Source organism: Triticum urartu, chromosome 5, assembly GCF_003073215.2.
Source record: "Triticum urartu cultivar G1812 chromosome 5, Tu2.1, whole genome shotgun sequence".
In the NCBI taxonomy this organism is placed as follows: Eukaryota; Viridiplantae; Streptophyta; class Magnoliopsida; order Poales; family Poaceae; genus Triticum; species Triticum urartu.
Window position 1 is genome coordinate 467,777,291 of NC_053026.1, and position 1,447 is coordinate 467,778,737.

Below are 1,447 nucleotides of genomic sequence, written 5' to 3' on the forward strand. Positions count from 1 at the left end.
AAAGAATTCTTTATTTTTCTCGCGATAATTTTGATACAAATTGCATGGTTCAAGTGTGCTATGTGACATTGCAAACCAAATAGGTCCCGAGAATTGGAGGATCCATTTGTAAAATGCCCCAAAGTCTTGCCTCCTCCCACCACTAAAGTAAAATTCACTCGTTGTAATAAACAGCACCACTCGCTGTCAGCAGTTAATAAGGACATAACTCATGGCAAACTAAACCCCCCACAAAGTTTGCAATTACACCCTCCATGAATGCCTTTCTTTTCATTCGCCTCCCTGTCTCCCTCCTCTATTCGGTGCCGCTACTATTTAACGCCTTGGCGCTACAGGCCTACAGCCCCAACCTCTCTCTCTCTTTCCTCGCTTCTTTTTTTTACCCACCTCCTGCACCCACCAGAGAACAAGAATTCGATCCCATTCCACCCACTCGCGCCGCGAATTTCACCGCGGATCCGGCCGGCAGCAATGGCCTCCTCCGCCGACGAGTCCCTGCCTTCCCTGCCGCCGATCAAGACGGCGCCTTCGCCGCCCTCCGACGCCGCCTCGGCCTCTCCGTCGCCGGCGTCGTCCACGCAGGAGTCGGCGGCAGCGGAGGGCAAGACGACGGAGGCCGCAGCGGCGGCGGAGGAGAAGGACCCGTCGACGCCGACGTCCAAGGAGTGCCGGATCCTGCTGCCCGAGGAGTGCCCAGCGGCGCCGCGCAAGCCGCCGGTGCCCCGGCTCCCGGCGCTGAAGCGGAAGTCGCGGCCGACGCTGACGGCGGCGACGACGGCGCGGGTGTGCCTCGCCGTCCCGCGGGACCTCTCCACCGTGTTCCGGTCGATGCCCATGCCCGTGCCCGCCGAGAAGCGGATCCGGGCGTCGTGAGGTGCTGCGATCTGGTCGGCGTCCATGCCCGCCCCGGTTCGGTCGATTCATCTCCCGGAGAATTCTCCCAGTCGCTTGCTTCTTTCTCCTCTCCTCTCCTCTCTTGGGGTCGTGTCCATGGTAAATTATGAGTCGTCTCCTCATCGTATACATAAATAAGGTGTTGTTCTTAGTAGTGGTATGTGTGCTTCCTTTCGCCATCGCCATGGCTCCGTGAAATTCTCATGCAAGCTGTACAATAAGGTAGGCTGTTAATTACTGGGCGGAAGTGGTTAAGGGCGGAAGAAGGCTGTAAGAAAATTCAGAGAGATCCCGGTAATTAATCAATCAATTAATTATGATAGCCACTACTACCAGAATTGTGCAATTATCCTCATTCCCCCCCTGTTCCAATTCAGCCAGAATCCTCTTCTTGTTAATCGATCGATCGCCGCTCAGAGCATCCATGGCGGATGCGCGCGGCCGGCTGTCCGCTGCTGCAGGCTGCATGAAGGACGAGACGAGGCGACTAATCAATCCGGGTGGATAGATCCACCGTTCTCGCTAATTAATTGGGATGCCATGTCCGTCTGGC

The 1,447-nt window shown here is 56.3% G+C and overlaps 1 protein-coding gene across 1 annotated transcript; it reads left to right on the forward strand.

The window, feature by feature from the left end:
- The first annotated feature begins 330 nt into the window (after window positions 1-330).
- Window positions 331-1,220, forward strand: LOC125556326 (integumentary mucin B.1-like). The gene has a single exon (XM_048719076.1). It carries the CDS (start codon window positions 472-474, stop codon window positions 871-873), a length of 402 nt encoding a protein of 133 aa, XP_048575033.1. The 5' UTR covers window positions 331-471; the 3' UTR covers window positions 874-1,220.
- The last annotated feature ends 227 nt before the right edge of the window (window positions 1,221-1,447 follow it).

Coding starts and splice junctions, on each gene's coding strand:
- LOC125556326 (XM_048719076.1), top strand. CDS start 472: ATGGCCTCCTCCGCCGACGAGTCCCTGCCTTCCCTGCCGCCGATCAAG.